The 22,208-nt window shown below is 34.2% G+C and overlaps 1 protein-coding gene across 1 annotated transcript; it reads left to right on the forward strand.

Moving 5' to 3' along the window:
- The first annotated feature begins 19,764 nt into the window (after window positions 1–19,764).
- Window positions 19,765–22,190, forward strand: LOC105187034 (pentatricopeptide repeat-containing protein 2, mitochondrial). The gene is made up of 5 exons (XM_011147604.3): window positions 19,765–19,979; window positions 20,457–20,983; window positions 21,054–21,353; window positions 21,452–21,556; window positions 21,923–22,190. Exons 1-5 carry the CDS (start codon window positions 19,898–19,900, stop codon window positions 22,067–22,069), a joined length of 1,161 nt encoding a protein of 386 aa, XP_011145906.1. The 5' UTR covers window positions 19,765–19,897; the 3' UTR covers window positions 22,070–22,190.
- Window positions 22,191–22,208: the final 18 nt, after the last annotated feature.

The raw sequence follows: 22,208 nt of genomic DNA on the forward strand, positions 1-22,208 counted from the left end.
AAACATTTACCTGTAAAATGTAAGTTCGCGACGAGCAATATCACATTGTCGAGTAACGATAATAATTCTATATATATATATTACTGTAAATACCGTTACATCGAGAGAAAGAAAGAGTGTGCATCATAAGTGTCCCGACTGAGTAAGATTATACAAAACTGTGCGCTACAATTTACTCGCGATTACCCACGAGTGAGAGGCTATCATCATTGTCGATCATCATTGACGGTCGTAGAATCAAATCTGCGTTCCTCTCGCGAAACGAAGTGAGATGCGGCGAGGTGAGGCGAACGTCTGAAGTTGTTCACGAGTTGAAGACGAATTGTTCCCAACAACATGTCGACGGCGATCGATACATTAGCGTGTAAATATTAATGTACGCGTAACGCTACGATTATTTATTCCCACGGCTGTAGAGTCGGTGAAATGTTAAGCGCTTTAATTCAAGCTGCGTGTGAATTCTCGCGTCGAATGTAAGGTCACGGCGGAAGAAAGGTCGTGACGTTTTCATCTCGATGAACAAGACTTGAGAACGACGTTATCCGCTGATCCAATGAGAAAGTATATTTTCTGAAAATTATTACATGAAAAAGTGGGAGCTAGTTCGTGCAATTTAGTTTTCCATTAATTGGAGATCAGACTCAATGGAGAAAACTCAATTATAGGAAAAATTACCATCGGGAGTTTCTAATCAATCAATTGCTTTCGGCGAAATTCCTTTTTTTTTTAACGCAGCGGAATGTTCAGCTACATATTTAGTCGTGTTAAAGATGCTACTTCTCGTCACCGAGTTTTCGTTTGCTCCTCATTCAGTTATGCAGACTGAGATGTTTGATCGCGAAGAGCGAATTCCCGTCGGAGAATATACTAGATGCATCGCGAAACTCATTGAGATAATGATGCCGCAACCTTTCGTTCACTAACTGTACATGACTTACACGTTCGCAAGTTCCATTTCCCGGACTGAGAGAGTTCTCGCGGAGGAATTCTTTCGGTCCGAAGAAACGCGCTTGCGCGCGCGCGCGTGTGTGTGTGTGTGTGTGTATGTGTGTGTGTGTGTGAGTGTGAGTGAGTGTGAGTGTGAGTGACCCGTTAAAAATTTAAGGCTTTCATTTAAGGTGTACATATAGCCGGTGAGATGCTTTCCCGACGCGCCGTCCGACGACCGTTGGACGCCTCCTCGTACGCGGATCCGGCATGTCGGACCTGTATAGTGTACACAGTTAAGGATTTCTTAAAGCAAATGGAAATTCTAGAATTGGTGAAGGAAGGTGAAGGAAGAAAAAAAAAGAAAAAAGATACAAACGGCAACATGGGCGGAGGAATATAGTTATCGTTATTATATTTATCACAGCGAGCAAAATTATTTATTGCTTTATCGAGTAGCAGACGGGATGATGATTTTTAATAAATGGCATCGTTGCTAATGGTACACGCTTCTTCTCCTATGTACTTGTTTTACGCGCGATGTACTGAGATATCCGACTGCGTTTCTGTCACACGTTTGTCACGGTAGCCTGATGGGAGACTAATTTGGTAACGTTTGGGCATCATTAATTTACCTTTACATACGTAAAACTTTACTTATACTTGCGTAAAATCGATCTGATAATTCCCGATGTTTCTGTTGATATCACATGTGTAGTCACATCAATAATTACAACATTGCAACATTAACAATTGCCAAGTCGTTCGTACGCTGCTTGTACGCGTAAACATAAATCAGGATGTTACACTAAATCGCTTTGAAATCACCGTGTAAACGCAATCGTTATTTTCACGCTCGTTTTTCTTCGTTATCAAAAACGAAACGAGACGCATTTTCGTTTCTTCTCACCCATTTCCGTTGTATCATACTTGTACAGAACGAAGAAATGCCTTAGAATATAAATCGGATAGTCGTAGCGTGTACGGTGCCATATAGTTGTCGAGAAGTACATTCTGTTACATCCATGGGTACCACAAAAATTGCATAAAAGTCTTGGATGCACACGAGACGAGTCGGACAAGTCTACGTTGTTTTTGGACTGCTTTACTTCTCATGCGTCGTTTCTTATTGTGGCGGCAAGGGGTCGACTGCAACGTCTGAATTCTACTTCGTGACCGTGCAATTGAATTGTCGTCCGAGCGATTGATCCGTTAAGAATAATTTCACGTTCATTCCGTCGCGAGAGAGTCCTGTGTGCAGTTTCACGATTCTCACAAGATACGTCATCCGGAGATCGGGAACTCTCGATTGGCGTTAGAATATATCTTCGTAAGCTAAATTGAACATGACGATCGCGTTCAGTGAAACGTAGCGTTCGCCAAGCGATTAGCGACTTCTAGATTTGTAATTAATCTGCATTTTTCAACTTAGCTGAAATATAAAGGTGTAATCATGAATCATGAGTCGCTTAGTAAATGTTTTTGTTCCTGCAACGAACAACACCTCGGCTCGATATAATGAGAAAAGGAAAGAAAAGAATGCGGAGGTAACGATTGATCCTACAAGAAAAATCGGATTTTCCGATCTCGCGCTTATTGCGATTATTATTACGATTATTAAATCGTAACTCGTGCCATGCGACGTTAACTGTTAGCGTGTAGAAATGCCGTGCTGCGGTAACGATCCGTCCTTCGCGCGCGCAATTGCGGTCGTTATCGAAAAACCGATTACGTTAATTGAAATCATGATAGAGCCCGGCACTTGGACGTAATTATGCGAGAAATAAGGCGAAGCGTAGATCGACGTACACACTGAATCGACTTTCTCTATTTACGGGAAGGAAATTCGCCTTTGGGAATTCATGATATTTGGAGAAATGAAATCGAATATTTTTATTCACCCACGGAAAGAAAGAGAGGAAGAGAGGGGAGAGAGCGAGAGGAAGAGAGAAAGAGAGCATTTTATAATGAATAATGTAGAATTTTATAAGTGAAACATAGGATATCATACGATATCTTGATTTATCGTCCTTGCATTTATGCTTGTTACCTTGAGAACTGACGTCTACTATTATCTACCATGTTTCAGAAAGGAATTTGACTATAATTTTCGTAAATTTTCGTAAAGTTTCATACATTTCCATAAACACTGTGTTGCCTGACAAAAGAAACTCTATTATAACAGTCTATTCCTACATAAGAACATATCATAAAATTGGGAAGAATTATATAAACAAAAGTTCTACGTAACATTCCCTTCGTATGCAACTTCAATTTTAACATGTTATTTCTGTCTCTCTCAAGATTCGTAATTATTTCTTGCATAACTAAATCCATCCATGAGTGACGTGATTACTATCCCTGTACAAGAAAGTAGCTGCTGCTTATGCTATTCGAAGCCTCGTGAACGATATTAATCCGTTACGCAGGATCGTTTAAATCGTCGACGGCCAGTCGACGAGGTACAAATTTGTTGATTAGTATTTCGCAATTACTTGTCCTTACGTATTAAGCGGTGCGTGTGCGTCTGATCACGTGATACGTGCTTTATTACAATAATCTGCGATTTCACGTGCAATGTGCATATTTCGCATTTGAATTAGCATCCGCGGGACCGAGTATACGTGCACTTGTATAATACTATAACTGTAATAAATTAATTACCTCCACAATCATTGCGTTCATTTATTCTATTTCGTTAATCCGTTTTTATTTGTAAAACTGATATAATACATAATAATGTACATATTTACTCCATCCGCTGTTCGATCATATATCTTGAAAATAAAACTACAAACATATCTTCAATTTATCGTTAAATTGCACTATTTGACGATTAAAAGATCTTCCGATCCACTAATGAGTCGTTCTTTAAAAAAGAAAGACCTCTGCTTTATCGTTGAATTCTACTACTTCCTCAATTGGTTTCTCCTGGAGGTAGAAACAGTGGCGGCTCGTAGCGGAGACTTCGGAACTAATCTTTTCAAAAGATGCAAATACGAATTGCTTTGAAAGCGTAAAAACCCCATTTATTATAAATTTATATACATATTAGTTTATTACAATATATATTCATATTAATTCTACGAGAAAAAGTTTATGGAAGCCGGTAAATTAAAGTTCAATTCGTGGATAAATATAGAAGCCGATAAATTGTGGTTCGAGTCTTGACTAAATTTTATGGAGGTAGAAAAAATATGGTTTGAGTCTCGACTAAAGTTATAATTTAAATTCGGAAGCCGATAAATTATGATTTGAATCTTGGCTAAAAAATAATATTTCATAATATATAAATAAAATACAATATATAAATATTAGTGTTATCTGCAGCAGAGAGGAACGTGAGAGCGGCCAACAGAGCGGCCAACGTTTTCAACGACACCGACTTTCCGCACTGGGAACGTTTACTATAGAGGAGACTTTAATACGGCAACATGTATTCGAATATTTAGTCCCATGGACCACATATATATAATAAAAAAAATTAACGCGGATAAATGAACGATTCGTATCAATTTTTCCTTTTCTTATAGAGCAATGAAAGAGTAAATCAGTATCGAAAATCGAATACCGATTAATACCATAAATCAGTGTCAGAAAATTGTCCAATGACAATTTGTTCTCATTTTTCAGGTACTTACCGCTGTAATTTACACAACAAATTAACTCGGTTAAACGAACGATTCCTACCATTTTTTTTCTCTTATAAAGAACTGACAGAATAAATCAATACCGAAAATCGAAGGCCGATCAATACCTAATTTATTCATCAAATTAACGCGGACTAATGGACGATTCGTATTAATTTTCTGTTTTCTTATAGAGAAATGAAAGAGTAAATCAGTACCGAAAATCGAATATCGAGTAATACCAGAAATCAGTGTCAGAAGATTGTCCAAGTGCAATGACAATTCGTTCTCATTTTTCAGGTACTTACCTCTCTAATTTACACAACAAATTAACTCTGTTAAACGAACGATCCGTATCAATTTTTCTTTTCTTATGAAGAAATGAGCGAATAAATCAGTACCGAAAATTGAAGACCGATCAATATTTAATTTATTCATCAAAATAACGCGGACAAATAAACGATACGTATGAATTTCTTTTTTCTTATAGAGAAATTGAAAGAGTAAATCAGTACCGAAAATCGAATATCGATTAATACCATAAATCAGTGTCAAAAAATTGCCGACGTGCAATGACAATTTGTTCTTATTTTTCAGATACATATCCCCTAATCTTATACAACAAATTATCTCAGATAAACGAACGATTCCCATCAATTTTTCTAGTCTTATAAGAAAATAAGAAAATAAATCAGTACCGAAAATCGAAGATCGTTCGATATCAAATTTATTCATCAAATTAACGCGGATTAATGAACGATTCGTATTAATTTTCTGTTTTCTTATAGAGAAATGAAAGAGTAAATCAGTACCGAAAACCGAATATCGATTAATACCATAAATCAGTGTCAGAAAATTGTCCAAGTGCAATGACAATTTGTTTTCATTTTTCAGGTACTTACCCCTCTAATCTTATTCAACAAATTAACCCGGATAAACGAACGAATCGTATCAATTTTTTTTGTCTTTTAAAAAAACGAGAAAATAAATCAGTACCGAAAACCGAATATCGATTAATACCATAAATCAGTGTCAGAAAATTGTCCAAGTGCAATGACAATTTGTATTCATTTTTTAGGTACTTACCCCTCTAATCTTATTCAACAAATTAACTGGGATAAACGAACGATTCGTATCAATTTTTTTTGTCTTATAAAAAAATGAGAAAATAAATCAGTATCGAAAAGCGAAGACTGATAAATATTTAACTTATTCATCAAATTAACGCGGATAAATGAACGATTCGTATTAATTTTTTTCCTTATAGAAAAATGAAAGAGTAAATCAGTACCGAAAATCGAATATCGATGAATATCATAAATCAGTGTAAAAAAATTGCCCACGTGCAATGACAATTTGTTCTTATTTTTCAGGTACATATCCCCCTAAACTTATTCAACAAATTATCTCAGATCAATGAACGATTCGTATCAATTTTTCTTGCCTTATAAAAAAATGAGAAAATAAATCAGTACCGAAAATCGAAGACCGATTAATATTTAATTTATTCATCAAATTAACGCGGACAAATAAACGATACGTATGAATTTTTTTTTCTTATAGAGAAATTGAAAGGGTAAATCAGTACCGAAAATCGAATATCGATCAATACCGTAAATCAGTGTCAGAAAATTGTCCAAGTGCAATGACAATTTGTTCTCATTTTTCAGGTATTTATCTCTCTAATTTACTCAACAAATTAACTCGAATAAACGAACGATTCGTATCAATTTTCTTTGTCTTATAAAAAAATGGGAAAATAAATCAGTATCGAAAAGCGAAGACTGATCAATATTTAATTTATTCATCAAATTAACGCGGATAAATGAACGATTCGTATTAATTTCTCTTGTATTATGAAAATATGAGAAAATAAACCAGTACCGAAAATCGAAGACCGTTCAATATCAAATTTATTCATCAAATTAACGCGGATTAATGAACCATTCGTATTAATTTTCTGTTTTCTTATAGAGAAATGGAAGAGTAAATCAGTACCGAAAACCGAATATCGATTAATACTATAAATCAGTGTCAGAAAATTGTCTAAGTGCAATGACAATTTGTTTTCATTTCTCAGGTACTTACCCCTCTAACCTTATTCAACAAATTAACTCGGATAAACGGACGATTCGTGTCATTTGTTGTTTTTTGTCTTATAAAACAATGAGAAAATAAATCAGTACCGAAAATCGAAGACCGTTCAATATCTAATTTTTTCATCAAATTACTCGGATAAATAACGATTCGTATCAATTTTTTTGTCTTATAAAAAAATGAGAAAATAAATCAGTACCGAAAACCGCAGACTGATCAATACCATAAATCAATGTCAAGAAAATTGTCCAAGTGCAATGACAAGTTGTTTTCATCTTGCAGGTACTTACCGCACTAATTTACTCAACAAATTAAGTCGGATAAAAGAACGATTCGTATCAATTTTTATTCTCTTATAAAGAAATTAGAGAATCAGTCAGTACCGAAAAATGAAGACCGATCAATATTTAATTTACTCATCAAATTAAAGCGGATAAATGAACGATCCGTATGAATTTTTTTTCTCATAGAGAAATGAAAGAGTAAATCAGTATCAAAAATCGAATATCAATTAATATCATAAATCAGTGTCAAAAAATTGTCCAAGTAATGCCTAACAAAGTAACAAAGTAAGCAATGACAATTTGTTCTCATTTTTCAGGTACTTACCCCTCTAATCTTATTCAACAAATTAACTCGGATAAACGAACGATTCGTATCAATTTTTCTTGTCTTATAAAGAAGTGAGAGAATAAATCAGTACCGAAAATTGAAGACCGATCAATGTTTAATTTATTCATCAAATTAACGCGGATAAATCAACGATTCGTATTGATTTTCTGTTTTCTTATAGAGAAATGAAAGAGCAAATCAGTACCGAAAATCGAATATCGATCAATACCAGAAATCAGTGTCAGAAGATTGTCCAAGTGCAATGACAATTCGTTCTCATTTTTCAGGTACTTACCCCTCTCATTTATTCAACAAATTAACTCGGATATATAAACGAACGATTCGTATTAATTTTTTCTTCTCTTATAGAGAAATGAGGAAGTAAATCAGTACCGGAAATCGAATACCGATTAATATCAAATCAAAATCAAAATTTATATTGTTGTTTCATTTCATCGTCGCAAAAGATTTGACGTTTTCTCCATCCTAGTCCTAACTTGTAGAAAATTTGGTACTCATCTCTATTTGACAAAAGTACGTCGGACTTTCTGCACTAACTAATATAAAAAATTTTATCATTATTATTTTTTCTACGTCTAATATTTTAATACCGAATCTGTGGAAATGAACTGGTCTGCAGAAATCCTGGCAAGACGTTTCTCTCTCTTTCTCGCTCTGCTCTCTCCTCGTCTCTGAATCGCCGCTAACGATCGAAAACCGCAAGCGGAAAGTAACGAAAATTTATTCATCCAACTAAAACGTTCTCCGTGTTATTTTTTAAGCGTTGGATAAATACCGATCCGGCGTTTTGTCCAATATCTAACAAAAGTATCTCCGTTTTTTTCTTGCTGACATTCAAATCGATAGTTTTCTACAAGTTAGGATTTGATAAAAAAAAAAGTCTTTCCCGAGTCGAAATATTAATTCTACATTGATCCTGCAAATTGCATCGAATTTGAAAAATCAATGCAGAATATCTAGATGCGCAATAGTGATCAAGCTTTGTCCTACCTGAGCGTTACATCTGGCTACTCTCGCAGTCTCGCCCATGATGCGTCTTCAACAGCGACATATTCCGCAGTTATTTAATACTCGTTTATCTCAATAATGTATATGTACTTAATCCTTATATTCTTAATTTAAATGAGCAATTTTTGTTGATGTTGATTATATATTCGCTTAACAGCGAAGAAAGAGAACAAAGATAAAAACGTAAATAGAACTGCCTTTGTTAGAACTGCGCGTGAGATAAATATACAAGGATTAAATAATCATATAAGAATTAGAGGAAATGGGGAGATGAAAAACACTTTTTATTCTCATCATTCTTAAAGTTCTTTTTTCCTTTTTTCTTCTCTTTTTTTTCTTTTCTTTTTTCTAATGAGAATGATGAGAATTGTAGCTCTCAAAAGAGCTGATGCTGCAAAGGCAAAGACAACGGTTATGTCTAATAATGCTGTTTCACTAATAGAGATTTTAATTCAGATTCGGTACAATAAGAGATAAACAAGAATGAGAAACGGACATTCTAGCAGATTCTAAACGAAAACAGCAATCTGAGCATTATTAGACGAAGAAAAATCAACACTTGTAAAATTTATATCAGATTCTAAGATCATTATTCATAGTTTCCTAAATTATGTGCAATTTTTCATTGAGAACATAATTACAAATTTATACTCATAAACCTTAGTTTGCCTCAGCAACCTTGCTTGAATAGACATTCATATTTTATGAGAAAAGAAAAGTAATTTAGAACTTAGAATGTTACGTGAAATTAGGTTAACGAATAATCAAATCTCAAGCTATTTTATCATTTTTCAGATGATAAACTATGAATGCTGATCTAATTTCGACTCGGGTATGTCCTTACTTCGAGTAAGGTCCGTTAAAATCAGAAAAATCCTGCGTAATAATAATTATTCGAGGTACCTCGAATACCATACATGATGTATCGCTGTCCTCGGCTACGTCTCTCGGCGCGCTCCAAGTCCTCTCACCATCCTGACTTCTCGATCCGACGTCCTCCTTCTGGTTCTGGTCCTCCGTCGCAGCTCCGTCCCGGATACTCCATCGTAGCACTGGCGACGACACTGACTCTAGCTCTAACACTCGCGCAAGTAAGATTCGGGGACAAAGAAACGCGTATTAACCGATACGACTACCGACCGACACTTATACTCTGCGTCGCGGTATGCGCGTTGTTCGTCGGCCCGAGGCGCAATTAATGTCCTTTCCGCAATCACGGAATCATATATAAGAGTACGAAAACAAACAATCGAGAAGGCACGGTTACCCCCCCCCCCCCACCCCCCCACACACCCCAGTCGCTGACATTGCCGATCAGTGTTGATGCCTGCGTCGTCCGTTAGCTGAAAATGAAAACAACTCTTGTTTTCAAAGCATGCCTATGAGAGACTCGCTTCAAACTTAACAATACTTATTTACGTCTGTTCCAAGAATCATATTACGCTGAATTCAAAATGTCTCTATTTTGACATGACATAATATGTACATAATATTTAAAAAGATATTTTTTTTAAATATTGGACAGTAGTAACAAACGTGTTAAATTTTTGTAACACGATATAATTTTTACTTTTAAAAGTTTATGTACATATATTATAAAAACTTATGTTATGTACATAATATATATCTTAAAAAAGAAAATAATTTAAATTTGAGATTTCTAAAAATATTAAGTTAAGTATACAATAGTGATATATATATGTTATATATAATATTATATATATATTATATTATATATATATTATTATATATATTATATATATTATATATTATATATATATATTATATATATTATTATATATATTATAATTATATATATATTATATAATATACATTGTATAATATTATATATAATATATATGTTATATGTTATATATAATAGTGATATATATATATATATATATATATATGTTAGGTTTCTCAGTTGGCGCTACTGTTCTAATATATCACTTTTTTTGTACAGTAGAAAAGTGTACTGCAGAGTTTTATTACAGTTATAAGTTTTACTTGTGGAAACTTATGTACACATATATACAATAAAAAAAATAATTTGAGTTTGATACTTCTAAAAATAACACAATACGTGTTGCGCTTGTACTTGGCGCCTTTTCTTTACCTTTTTGTTTAAAAAGGTAAGTTTTATATAATATTAAATATACGTACGTTTCACGTATAACGTGATTGACTTGGAGTACTCCGTGCCGTGGTGTTATTCATAGCGACGCATTCATACTTCCCCTGATCTGTTACACCGGATTCGATAATCTGCAAGGCATCTGAAACATAAAATGTGATATTCTCGAACAGCGTTCCTCTCAGGATTTTCTTGTCCAAAGAAGGATCAATGATGCGATCGCAGATCTCGTGTATGTCATGTCAAAATAGAGACATTTTGAATTCAGCGTAATATGATTCTTGGAACAGACGTAAATAAGTATTGTTAAGTTTGAAGCGAGTCTCTCATAGGCATGCTTTGAAAACAAGAGTTGTTTTCATTTTCAGCTAACGGACGACGCAGGCATCAACACTGATCGGCAATGTCAGCGACTGGGGGGGGGGGGGGGTAACCGTGCCTTCTCGATTGTTTGTTTTCGTACTCTTATATATGATTCCGTGATTGCGGAAAGGACATTAATTGCGCCTCGGGCCGACGAACAACGCGCATACCGCGACGCAGAGTATAAGTGTCGGTCGGTAGTCGTATCGGTTAATACGCGTTTCTTTGTCCCCGAATCTTACTTGCGCGAGTGTTAGAGCTAGAGTCAGTGTCGTCGCCAGTGCTACGATGGAGTATCCGGGACGGAGCTGCGACGGAGGACCAGAACCAGAAGGAGGACGTCGGATCGAGAAGTCAGGATGGAGAGAGGACTTGGAGCGCGCCGAGAGACGTAGCCGAGGACAGCGATACATCATGTATGGTATTCGAGGTACCTCGAATAATTATTATTACGCAGGATTTTTCTGATTTTAACGGACCTTACTCGAAGTAAGGACATACCCGAGTCGAAATTAGATCAGCATTCATAGTTTATCATCTGAAAAATGATAAAATAGCTTGAGATTTGATTATTCGTTAACCTAATTTCACGTAACATTCTAAGTTCTAAATTACTTTTCTTTTCTCATAAAATATGAATGTCTATTCAAGCAAGGTTGCTGAGGCAAACTAAGGTTTATGAGTATAAATTTGTAATTATGTTCTCAATGAAAAATTGCACATAATTTAGGAAACTATGAATAATGATCTTAGAATCTGATATAAATTTTACAAGTGTTGATTTTTCTTCGTCTAATAATGCTCAGATTGCTGTTTTCGTTTAGAATCTGCTAGAATGTCCGTTTCTCATTCTTGTTTATCTCTTATTGTACCGAATCTGAATTAAAATCTCTATTAGTGAAACAGCATTATTAGACATAACCGTTGTCTTTGCCTTTGCAGCATCAGCTCTTTTGAGAGCTACAATTCTCATCATTCTCATTAGAAAAAAGAAAAGAAAAAAAAGAGAAGAAAAAAGGAAAAAAGAACTTTAAGAATGATGAGAATAAAAAGTGTTTTTCATCTCCCCATTTCCTCTAATTCTTATATGATTATTTAATCCTTGTATATTTATCTCACGCGCAGTTCTAACAAAGGCAGTTCTATTTACGTTTTTATCTTTGTTCTCTTTCTTCGCTGTTAAGCGAATATATAATCAACATCAACAAAAATTGCTCATTTAAATTAAGAATATAAGGATTAAGTACATATACATTATTGAGATAAACGAGTATTAAATAACTGCGGAATATGTCGCTGTTGAAGACGCATCATGGGCGAGACTGCGAGAGTAGCCAGATGTAACGCTCAGGTAGGACAAAGCTTGATCACTATTGCGCATCTAGATATTCTGCATTGATTTTTCAAATTCGATGCAATTTGCAGGATCAATGTAGAATTAATATTTCGACTCGGGAAAGACTTTTTTTTTTATCAAATCCTAACTTGTAGAAAACTATCGATTTGAATGTCAGCAAGAAAAAAACGGAGATACTTTTGTTAGATATTGGACAAAACGCCGGATCGGTATTTATCCAACGCTTAAAAAATAACACGGAGAACGTTTTAGTTGGATGAATAAATTTTCGTTACTTTCCGCTTGCGGTTTTCGATCGTTAGCGGCGATTCAGAGACGAGGAGAGAGCAGAGCGAGAAAGAGAGAGAAACGTCTTGCCAGGATTTCTGCAGACCAGTTCATTTCCACAGATTCGGTATTAAAATATTAGACGTAGAAAAAATAATAATGATAAAATTTTTTATATTAGTTAGTGCAGAAAGTCCGACGTACTTTTGTCAAATAGAGATGAGTACCAAATTTTCTACAAGTTAGGACTAGGATGGAGAAAACGTCAAATCTTTTGCGACGATGAAATGAAACAACAATATAAATTTTGATTTTGATTTGATATTAATCGGTATTCGATTTCCGGTACTGATTTACTTCCTCATTTCTCTATAAGAGAAGAAAAAATTAATACGAATCGTTCGTTTATATATCCGAGTTAATTTGTTGAATAAATGAGAGGGGTAAGTACCTGAAAAATGAGAACGAATTGTCATTGCACTTGGACAATCTTCTGACACTGATTTCTGGTATTGATCGATATTCGATTTTCGGTACTGATTTGCTCTTTCATTTCTCTATAAGAAAACAGAAAATCAATACGAATCGTTGATTTATCCGCGTTAATTTGATGAATAAATTAAACATTGATCGGTCTTCAATTTTCGGTACTGATTTATTCTCTCACTTCTTTATAAGACAAGAAAAATTGATACGAATCGTTCGTTTATCCGAGTTAATTTGTTGAATAAGATTAGAGGGGTAAGTACCTGAAAAATGAGAACAAATTGTCATTGCTTACTTTGTTACTTTGTTAGGCATTACTTGGACAATTTTTTGACACTGATTTATGATATTAATTGATATTCGATTTTTGATACTGATTTACTCTTTCATTTCTCTATGAGAAAAAAAATTCATACGGATCGTTCATTTATCCGCTTTAATTTGATGAGTAAATTAAATATTGATCGGTCTTCATTTTTCGGTACTGACTGATTCTCTAATTTCTTTATAAGAGAATAAAAATTGATACGAATCGTTCTTTTATCCGACTTAATTTGTTGAGTAAATTAGTGCGGTAAGTACCTGCAAGATGAAAACAACTTGTCATTGCACTTGGACAATTTTCTTGACATTGATTTATGGTATTGATCAGTCTGCGGTTTTCGGTACTGATTTATTTTCTCATTTTTTTATAAGACAAAAAAATTGATACGAATCGTTATTTATCCGAGTAATTTGATGAAAAAATTAGATATTGAACGGTCTTCGATTTTCGGTACTGATTTATTTTCTCATTGTTTTATAAGACAAAAAACAACAAATGACACGAATCGTCCGTTTATCCGAGTTAATTTGTTGAATAAGGTTAGAGGGGTAAGTACCTGAGAAATGAAAACAAATTGTCATTGCACTTAGACAATTTTCTGACACTGATTTATAGTATTAATCGATATTCGGTTTTCGGTACTGATTTACTCTTCCATTTCTCTATAAGAAAACAGAAAATTAATACGAATGGTTCATTAATCCGCGTTAATTTGATGAATAAATTTGATATTGAACGGTCTTCGATTTTCGGTACTGGTTTATTTTCTCATATTTTCATAATACAAGAGAAATTAATACGAATCGTTCATTTATCCGCGTTAATTTGATGAATAAATTAAATATTGATCAGTCTTCGCTTTTCGATACTGATTTATTTTCCCATTTTTTTATAAGACAAAGAAAATTGATACGAATCGTTCGTTTATTCGAGTTAATTTGTTGAGTAAATTAGAGAGATAAATACCTGAAAAATGAGAACAAATTGTCATTGGACTTGGACAATTTTCTGACACTGATTTACGGTATTGATCGATATTCGATTTTCGGTACTGATTTACCCTTTCAATTTCTCTATAAGAAAAAAAAATTCATACGTATCGTTTATTTGTCCGCGTTAATTTGATGAATAAATTAAATATTAATCGGTCTTCGATTTTCGGTACTGATTTATTTTCTCATTTTTTTTATAAGGCAAGAAAAATTGATACGAATCGTTCATTGATCTGAGATAATTTGTTGAATAAGTTTAGGGGGATATGTACCTGAAAAATAAGAACAAATTGTCATTGCACGTGGGCAATTTTTTTACACTGATTTATGATATTCATCGATATTCGATTTTCGGTACTGATTTACTCTTTCATTTTTCTATAAGGAAAAAAATTAATACGAATCGTTCATTTATCCGCGTTAATTTGATGAATAAGTTAAATATTTATCAGTCTTCGCTTTTCGATACTGATTTATTTTCTCATTTTTTTATAAGACAAAAAAAATTGATACGAATCGTTCGTTTATCCCAGTTAATTTGTTGAATAAGATTAGAGGGGTAAGTACCTAAAAAATGAATACAAATTGTCATTGCACTTGGACAATTTTCTGACACTGATTTATGGTATTAATCGATATTCGGTTTTCGGTACTGATTTATTTTCTCGTTTTTTTAAAAGACAAAAAAATTGATACGATTCGTTCGTTTATCCGGGTTAATTTGTTGAATAAGATTAGAGGGGTAAGTACCTGAAAAATGAAAACAAATTGTCATTGCACTTGGACAATTTTCTGACACTGATTTATGGTATTAATCGATATTCGGTTTTCGGTACTGATTTACTCTTTCATTTCTCTATAAGAAAACAGAAAATCAATACGAATCGTTCATTAATCCGCGTTAATTTGATGAATAAATTTATTATTGAACGGTCTTTGATTTTCGGTACTGATTTATTTTCTCATTTTTTCATAATACAAGAAAAATTGATACGAATCATTCGTTTATCCAAGTTAATTTTTTGAATAAGGTTAGGGGGGTAAGTACCTGAAAAATGAGAACAAATTGTCATTGCAGTTGGACAATTTTCTGACACTGATTTATAGTATTAATCGATATTCGATTTTCGGTACTGATTTACTCTTTCATATGTCTATAAGGAAAAAAATTAATACGAATCGTCCATTTATCTGCGTCAATTTGATGAAGAAATTAAATATTGATCGGTCTTCAATTTTCGGTACTGACTAATTCTCTAATTTCTTTATAAGAGAATAAAAATTGATAGGAATCTTTCTTTTATCCGACTTAATTTGTTGAGTAAATTAGTGGGGTAAGTACCTGCAAGATGAAAACAACTTGTCATTGCACTTAGACAATTTTCTAACGCTGATTTATAGTATTGATCAATATCCGGTTTTCGGGACTGATTTAATCTTTGATTTCTCTATAAAAGAAAAAAAGATTGATACAAATCGTTTGTTTATCCACGTTAATTTGATGAATAGATTCGATATTGATCGGTATTCGATTTTCGCTACTGATTTCTCCTTTCATTTTTCTATAAGAAAAGAAAAAGTTCAGACGAATTGTTCATTTACCCGCGTTAATTTGATGAAAAAGTTAGGTATTGATCGGTTTTCGGTTTTCGGTACTGATTTATTCTCTGATTTCTTTATAAGAAAAGAAAAATTGATACGGATCGTTCGTTTAACAGAGTTAATTTGTTGAGTAAATTAGAGCAGTAAGTACCTGAAAAATAAGAACAAATTGTCATTGCACTTGGACAATTTTCTGACACTGATTTATGGTATTAATCGATATTCGGTTTTCGGTACTGATTTATTTCCTCATTTTTTTAAAAGACAAAAAAAATTGATACGAATCGTCCATTAGTCCGCGTTAATTTGATGAATAAATTAGGTATTGATCGGCCTTCGATTTTCGGTATTGATTTATTCTGTCAGTTCTTTATAAGAGAAAAAAAATGGTAGGAATCGTTCGTTTAACCGAATTAATTTGTTGTGTAAATTACAGCGGTAAGTACCTGAAAAATGAGAACAAATTGTCATTGGACAATTTTCTAACACTGATTTATGGTATTAATCGGTATTCGATTTTCGATACTGATTTACTCTTTCATTGCTCTATAAGAAAAGGAAAAATTGATACGAATCGTTCATTTATCCGCGTTAATTTTTTTTATTATATATATGTGGTCCATGGGACTAAATATTCGAATACATGTTGCCGTATTAAAGTCTCCTCTATAGTAAACGTTCCCAGTGCGGAAAGTCGGTGTCGTTGAAAACGTTGGCCGCTCTGTTGGCCGCTCTCACGTTCCTCTCTGCTGCAGATAACACTAATATTTATATATTGTATTTTATTTATATATTATGAAATATTATTTTTTAGCCAAGATTCAAATCATAATTTATCGGCTTCCGAATTTAAATTATAACTTTAGTCGAGACTCAAACCATATTTTTTCTACCTCCATAAAATTTAGTCAAGACTCGAACCACAATTTATCGGCTTCTATATTTATCCACGAATTGAACTTTAATTTACCGGCTTCCATAAACTTTTTCTCGTAGAATTAATATGAATATATATTGTAATAAACTAATATGTATATAAATTTATAATAAATGGGGTTTTTACGCTTTCAAAGCAATTCGTATTTGCATCTTTTGAAAAGATTAGTTCCGAAGTCTCCGCTACGAGCCGCCACTGTTTCTACCTCCAGGAGAAACCAATTGAGGAAGTAGTAGAATTCAACGATAAAGCAGAGGTCTTTCTTTTTTAAAGAACGACTCATTAGTGGATCGGAAGATCTTTTAATCGTCAAATAGTGCAATTTAACGATAAATTGAAGATATGTTTGTAGTTTTATTTTCAAGATATATGATCGAACAGCGGATGGAGTAAATATGTACATTATTATGTATTATATCAGTTTTACAAATAAAAACGGATTAACGAAATAGAATAAATGAACGCAATGATTGTGGAGGTAATTAATTTATTACAGTTATAGTATTATACAAGTGCACGTATACTCGGTCCCGCGGATGCTAATTCAAATGCGAAATATGCACATTGCACGTGAAATCGCAGATTATTGTAATAAAGCACGTATCACGTGATCAGACGCACACGCACCGCTTAATACGTAAGGACAAGTAATTGCGAAATACTAATCAACAAATTTGTACCTCGTCGACTGGCCGTCGACGATTTAAACGATCCTGCGTAACGGATTAATATCGTTCACGAGGCTTCGAATAGCATAAGCAGCAGCTACTTTCTTGTACAGGGAGAGTAATCACGTCACTTATGGATGGATTTAGTTATGCAAGAAATAATTACGAATCTTGAGAGATTATTATATATATGTGGTCCATGGGACGATTAAATATTCGAATACATGTTGCCGTATCAAAGTCTCCTCTATAATAAACGATTTGACGTCTGGAGACGCATGATGTATCGTTGTCCGCATCCGATTTCCTTCGTCCTGCTTCCCTGTATAAAATGTCTAATTGAAACGTATTAAAAAGTATTGACATTTTGAATATGTCTGAATTCTGAATCTTTTTGATCCGAAGAAAAGGATTGAAATTAGTTTCCATTAAATTTTACTGCGCTAAATGCGAGGCGGTCTCTTTCGCCCGGATGCCTTACCAGGGAAATTTCTCTGATACGCTAAATCCCGTAAGGCTATCAGTCTTTGTAGTATATCTCGTCGGTGCATAAGGTTTATATTACCTGTACATACATATTTTGAAACATTTTCTTTGGATATTATATCAAACGGATTTTGCGTGTCACGTAATATCCTTCGGACTATACGGACATTATTATTTTGATCATTTTGATTTCTTTGGTATTCATTGAATTATCCAGAACGCGCAACTGCCATGTTGAACGACTCAATTGTCGTGTGAAATGTTTCGATTTTCACAAATTCATATAAAATTTTGCATTTTTCACTGATTCACAGAAGTCTTTCACTTTTTATTAGTTCACGCTAGGGAAAAGATGCATGTGGTCTGTTCTTTGTAGCTGCACTGCTGAACTGGTGCAATAAGCTAGAACAGAGCTCGGCAAAAAATGCACGCGACGGCCGATTTTCGATCATCTCCGCCCACCACTGTTCCCTTTATCACGCCCCTCCACATGCTGCCCACAAGCCGCTCGAGCCTCAGGAGCGTGTTTCCAACAGTTTTCCACGTCACCCATGAGGTACTATTGTTGACGCGTTTTTTTTTTGAGTGGTAACCGCAGTAGGCCTAATCCACTGATGACTGTAACAACCCGTAACTAATTGAACAGAAGCGAAATAAAATATGTTAAATGAAGTATATTTAATTCGATTTTCGGCGTCTTTTATTAGTAAGAGTGGAAACGTCAATTTGCATATTGCATGTAGCGAGCCGCATAAGACGTGGTAAGGAATCGTCGTTTAAAGAAGAACGCTTCTCATTTTTTATAAACTTCATTTTCAAAAATTATAGATTATAGATTATAGACTATAGAATTATAAATTAGGCCTACTGGGGATACCACTTAAAGAAAAACGCGTCAACAATAGTACCTCATGGGTGACGTGGGAAACTGTTGAAAACACGCTCCTGAGGCTCGAGCAGCTTGTTGGCAGCATGCGGAGTGGCGAGGTAAAGGGAACAGCGGAGGGCGGGGATAGTCGAAAATCGGCCGTCGCGTGCGTTTTTTGCCGAGCTCTGTGCTAGAATGAGAAAACCTATATTTGTCTCACTTTAACTTATTGCACCACTTCAACAGTGCAGCTACAAAGAATAGACCAATGATCGCTGCCCCGAGCAGCTGCAACGCTTTTCGAATCATCTATGTCGGTGCACTTTTACTCCTCAGATTTCTGTCATTATTAACTCGATAATGATTGCGAATCTCGCAAAATGGTATAGGACTTTTTTATGTTTGTCTCAACCCAATCTACCTTCACACTTCGGGTTGGCAGCTAATTACCGGACACTTCGTATGATCTTCATGATATTAATCATACACAATGTCAATTCTTCTTTTTTTGCACATGTTAACATGTTAATTCATGTTATAAACGTGTAACAATGTGCGAGACCGTGCTTGTCAAGTACTATATTATGATTGTAGCACGGACATAAACCGCCTAAGAATGGATGTAGCACGGACTGCCACCACATACAGGTTTTACCACCGAAACCTGAAAGTGGATGTAGCATCGTAGTTCCCTTCTCGAAATGGATGCAGATGGCGCCCTTTCTCAGTACGGAAAGTCGGTGTCGTTGAAAACACCGTGTTGGCCGCTCTCACGCTCCTCTCTGTTGGTATTTGTTCTGTTCTTTTTAGCTGCACTGCGGAACTAGTGCAATAAGTTAGAATGAGATAACTATATTTTTTCTCACTTTAACTTATTGCACCAGTTCAGTAGTGCAGCTAAAAAGAACAGACCAATGGGCTCGTCTGTGACTGCCGCATCGGAAGTCACGTGTGATATGTGATTCCTAAAAGTGTGTATAGTTCATGCTAGCTTCCGGCCAGCTTTCTTCCTCACTTGGTGTCGCGGATCGTTCAGCAGTTTATATCAATAGCTCGAATTACGAGTTGTAATATCGGAGTATTGAGAAAAGAATTCGAGTTGTCTGTACGCAAATTCAATGGCGGCAACAATAAGAGGTCTTATGAGGCTTAACGTTAGCCTGGCCAGCAATACTCTGTTGAGAAATAATCTATTAAATTGTACGTAATATCTATCTAACCTAACGTTACACTATTCTATACCAACGTGCAGCATTAAAAAGAATTTAATATTACTTGTCTTATTATTATTTATCTATTATTCAATATATTCTTCATATGATTATACGAATGATTTTTAATATAAATATAATATAATTTCGTTCAAATGATTTGTGCAGGTAGATATGTACATTTTAAATTCAGAAGAGTAAATTCAACAAAATTGCCCGCTGAATTCACCCTAGCACTCAAAACGTATTACATAAAATTCCATAACGCATTACCACTGAGTTATTTAATAATAATTCTAGCATTGAATATTTGGGTTATATTTTATAGAAAAATTGCAATTTTTAGTGATAACAGATTAAAGTAAAATGTGTATTTTAATTCATTAAACTTAACTTTTACATATACTGTGACAAATTTTTTACTAAATTCTGATACATTCATGATATTTTTTCTATATTCTTGCAGCCTGCAGGTTCTTATATACAGATCAGAGTTTGGGTATACAGGGCTATGAAAATGCAAGATTAAATTTCCGTAATCAATTTTTAAATGTGGAAAATACATTCCGTACCAAGATGCAAGAAGTATGTAATACGGAATCAAGTATGATCTTCACAGAAGATTTAAAGTCCATGTTACATTTAGCTCAAAAGAAATCAGAAGATATTGAGCTAATTGTAAAAATGTTAACAAAATTTAACACTCAAAATAAAGAGTTGAGATTTGGTACTTTCATCTTTGGTCCTGTTGTGATGCGTACTTTCTATTATTTGGATGAACCAGATCTTGCACTCACTGCTTTTAAAGATCCCAATTTTGACAATTTCTTTGATCAATTGATCAGTTACCAAATCCTTTTGTGTTTGTTGTACAAACATGGAAAGTACTCAGAAATGAAAGAAGTGTACGACATAATCAAGAACAAAAATATGGAAAATGGCTTGTACCCCAGGAATGCACTGATATTGGTTATGGCTGCCTGTTATAAGGAGGTAACAATTAACTGTAACTGCAATTAAAATATCAATGTTTATTTTATATAATTATATTCAATGTTTTCAGAACACACCACAGACTCTGGAATATGCTTTGGATATTTGGAAGGACTTGATTGGAAAAGGATTCGTCTTTATGCGTAGAGCTGCAACATTCTTAACAGCTTTAGCCATTAATCAAAATATGCCTCATATAGCCATTGAAATTGTAACCTCAATCAAAGAATCTCGATACATCGATATTAGATGTCTGAAAGTTTCTGCATACACAGAACTAAAGAGATTCACAGAGATAGTACCCATCTTTCGAACTTCCTTAGAGTATGATAGACCCAACAGCCAGAAAGAATGTTATTTCAAAGATGTAGTATGTACAATTTAGAATTGGTTTTAGGCATTTAACAATGTGACATATACACATACTGTTTTATTTTGTCTAATTTTTTTGTCTAATCGCATTATTAGATTGAGAACCTGGAAAATGCAATGGTAAAGGAGAATATTGTAGAAGATTTTGAATTATACAAATTGATTGCACTATTGAAGAACAATAATCGTATTTTGACTGAGGTATGTTTTGTTAAAATAATAATTTGTATATTAATCGTTAATACGTTCCGTGTCGTATTAATTTCACATGACTTTCCGTTAACGTCACGATGATCAACGATAAATATGATTCAAGTATCTCATGAATTCCTTTAAATCTAGCTGATATTAACTAGTTCCAATAATCATTAGTCGTTTATGAATATATTCTATCGAACGTAATTATTGATTTTCTTTATAATGAAATGTCAAAGTCTAAACGGAAAAGTCCAGCATAGCTCAACAAGGGTTTGTACGGCAAATCTGCAAATTTTTTACACGTTGAGGAGATCTTAAACGCACACAAAAATAATTTGTACCGAATGTAATTGTACTTTTCCATTGTAGACATTGGAACGACATATCTGTGCGGAGATAAGACAAGACGCACAAAGACGCAAACAGAGAGATGATCAACCGCAATCCAAGTTTTTCCAACGACGACAGTTATCGGTCGCTCAAAGCAACAGGCCGGTATTGCGGGATCTACTGTAAGGATCTCGCACACAAGAGGGTTGTAGATTGTATTTTATATATCTCATGATAGTTGATGTATAACTTGGGTCAAACTTCCAAGTCAAACTAATAAATACCAAATAAATATAAATTTACTGACTTACAATCGATAAATCTC

Source organism: Harpegnathos saltator, unplaced genomic scaffold (genome assembly GCF_003227715.2).
Source record: "Harpegnathos saltator strain DR-91 unplaced genomic scaffold, Hsal_v8.6 scaffold177, whole genome shotgun sequence".
Taxonomy (NCBI): Eukaryota; Metazoa; Arthropoda; class Insecta; order Hymenoptera; family Formicidae; genus Harpegnathos; species Harpegnathos saltator.

Coding starts and splice junctions, on each gene's coding strand:
- LOC105187034 (XM_011147604.3), top strand. CDS start 19,898: ATGGCGGCAACAATAAGAGGTCTTATGAGGCTTAACGTTAGCCTGGCC. Junction 20,984..21,053: donor TGGCTGCCTGTTATAAGGAG/GTAACAATTAAC, acceptor CAATGTTTTCAG/AACACACCACAGACTCTGGA. Junction 21,557..21,922: donor ATAATCGTATTTTGACTGAG/GTATGTTTTGTT, acceptor TTTCCATTGTAG/ACATTGGAACGACATATCTG.